Source organism: Labrus mixtus, chromosome 2 (assembly GCF_963584025.1).
Source record: "Labrus mixtus chromosome 2, fLabMix1.1, whole genome shotgun sequence".
Taxonomy (NCBI): domain Eukaryota; kingdom Metazoa; phylum Chordata; class Actinopteri; order Labriformes; family Labridae; genus Labrus; species Labrus mixtus.
The window spans coordinates 34,558,653-34,561,152 of record NC_083613.1 but is presented as its reverse complement, the minus strand read 5'-3'; the positions used below and the strand labels follow the sequence as shown (position 1 = coordinate 34,561,152).

Here is a 2,500-nt window from a genome sequence, read left to right as displayed (position 1 = left end):
ATCCATTTGATCTCCGAGTACGTTACATTACGTTTTGATGACGTGGTTCTTGATTGATCGGGGCTTCTGATTGGCTTTACTGTCTCTTTGTGGTTATTACATTCAATTAAAGCAACAATCTGTAACTCCGCCTCCTTCAGTCGTTTCAAAGTCGATCTAATAAAACAATAACCTCCAACAGGGAGAATGGCGAGAGAGTGAGCGAGCGAGACACAGTGTTCATCTCTGCAGATATTATTCAGAACAGACTGAGACGTAACGTTAGCCTGTATCGTTAGCGGTGTCGTCGTTGTCTCGTGTTTAGCAGCTGCAGGAAGTCGTCTAACCTGAGTTACGTCCATCTTGACACCAAAAAGTCGTCTCTTTCCTCGTCAAGCTTCAAGTTAGCTTCATAAGTTTGAACCTTACAAACCTAACCATTTAGCCACGGGCTGTAGTCGTCATGGTAACAGCTGAACACATAGACTCCACATGCTAACAGCGAGCTGTAGATGCTAGCAGAGTCCGGTAATATAACTGAACTTTGGGCGCCGGATAGCCTAGCGGTTATGTCTCGTCCCCTCATGTACGGAGGCTGTCGTCCTCGTCGCAGCTGCCGTGGGTTCGAATCCCGCCCTCGACCCTTTGCTGCACGTCATCCCAACTCTCTCTCCTCTCAACATTTCCTGTTTCTCTCCGGCTGTCCTCCCCTAACAAAGACACAAACCTATATTACTGAACGCTGTCTGTCGGTTCTTTGGCTTCTCTGGATTTTCATCAAAATGCTCTTTGTCTCAGAGGGGGAGGAGTTAGTGTGTGTTTTTCAACAGTGCAGTTGCACGCAGAGACCTTCGCTGGGCGCCAAATGACACCAAACGGATTTGCTACATATTGTTGCTTTAATTAAGAATCATTTCGGGGTTTCTTGATTGAATCGACTGTTTGATGGAAACAAAATAAAATCAATAAAAACCTGAATCATGTTCAGTTTGTAATAAGACACTGCTTCTGAATTCTTAGACGTAGTGTTATATTTAATATTAATGTGTGTGTGTGTGTGTGTGTGTGTGTTTCAGGAGCGTCTGGAGTCTCTGGTGTTCGGGCTGCTGCGTCAGAGGAAGTTGGACTTTCTGGATATTTACAGCGATGAGTCGATTCTGGCTGCCAAGGCCATCGTCACTCAGGTAAGCCTCCTGACACGGAAACACTACGAGGGAAAAATCGTAACCGGGTAATGACTTGTAAAAACAGCACGTCATGATTCTGTGATGTAAAAACTGCTGAGTCATCATGTTTGTGTGTTCACAGTGTGTAGCAGAAAGTGTTTTGCACATTGAAGATATCGACACTGAAGTCGTCACTAAGTAAGTAAAACAAGAAGTGTTTAATTCTGGATTTCAGATCATTGTGAGCAACAAGTTAAAGGTCCAGTCAGTGAGCTGTGTAGAGAGTGAGATGATAAAGGTATCTTACTATCTGATCATTAAGGAAACATGTTGAAGTGCTGGCTTCTCTGACAACAATGCAGCAGTCAGTATGTCCTCCTTCTAACTTTAGATTCTGCTCCTGAATGCTCTGGATTTGTTTGGACCAGAGAAGGTAGGCGCTTTTAAGACCCCCCCCCACACGGCTGTTTTGGACGCCCCTCGGTTTGTCAGATATGAGAGCAGTTATCAGGTCAACAGGTGTTGCAGCGATGGAAGCGGGCAAGAGAAGTGGTTCAGATAGAAGTGATTGTACCCGACCTAAAAAGCCTCTGCATGTTTCTAATAAGCTCCACGAGCAGAAACGTGCTCAAACTAGGATCAATGTTGGAGATGCTTTTGAAAAATGGAGAGAGGTTAGAACACAGAAAGGTTTACAGACCCATGCAGAGCTGGATAAACACTGAAGCTTCAGAGTCCACCACATGGTGACCTGAGTGAGCATGGACTCTACAGAGGAGGGGGGGGGGGACAGCTCTCTATGATGTTTAGAATTTAGACTGCAGTACCCATTTTAAACACTAGGTGTCAGAGTTACATACTGTGTGTGTGTGTGTGTGTGTAGGCTAGCTGACCAGATGCGTGTGATGACGTATCATCAGTGGTTTGAGCTCCTGAAAAACGTCTTTGAGAGTTTCCTTCTCTTCCTGCAGAGGATCAAGGTGAGTCACCTCTCTCAGGTACTTTTACCCACACTGGAGCTGGTCGAGGTGTTTTAAACATTGACTGTATATAAATATGGACAACGCGTCTCCGTCTCCTTCCGTTGTATTAAAGTGAAGCCAAAATATCCCAACGTTGGGCGCTGGCTGATATAATGTTGGAGTCGAGAAGGGAGCTGGCGTGGGGAAACGTGGCGTGGAGTTGACGCCACGTCCCTTCCTGTTACCAAATTACGTTTAATTTCCTGCTCAAAAGGTCAAAGGTCACTCAGGTTCAGCAAACATTTATTCGCTGTGTATTTCAACGTTATAGTCTGTCTCATCTGTTAACATGGAGGGAGGCGGGGTTTATGACCTTTACTGCAGCCAGTCAGC

At 45.4% G+C, this 2,500-nt stretch overlaps 1 protein-coding gene across 2 annotated transcripts in view; it reads left to right on the top strand.

The window, feature by feature from the left end:
- vps54 (VPS54 subunit of GARP complex) overlaps positions 1-2,500 on the top strand; it is a 25,657-nt gene that overhangs the window by 15,253 nt on the left and 7,904 nt on the right. For both annotated transcript variants that reach the window (XM_061065828.1, XM_061065819.1), the window contains 3 exons: positions 1,056-1,163; positions 1,288-1,343; positions 2,029-2,125. In XM_061065828.1, coding sequence (XP_060921811.1) covers positions 1,056-1,163; positions 1,288-1,343; positions 2,029-2,125 — 261 coding nt within the window. The remainder of the gene's footprint in view (positions 1-1,055; positions 1,164-1,287; positions 1,344-2,028; positions 2,126-2,500) is intronic.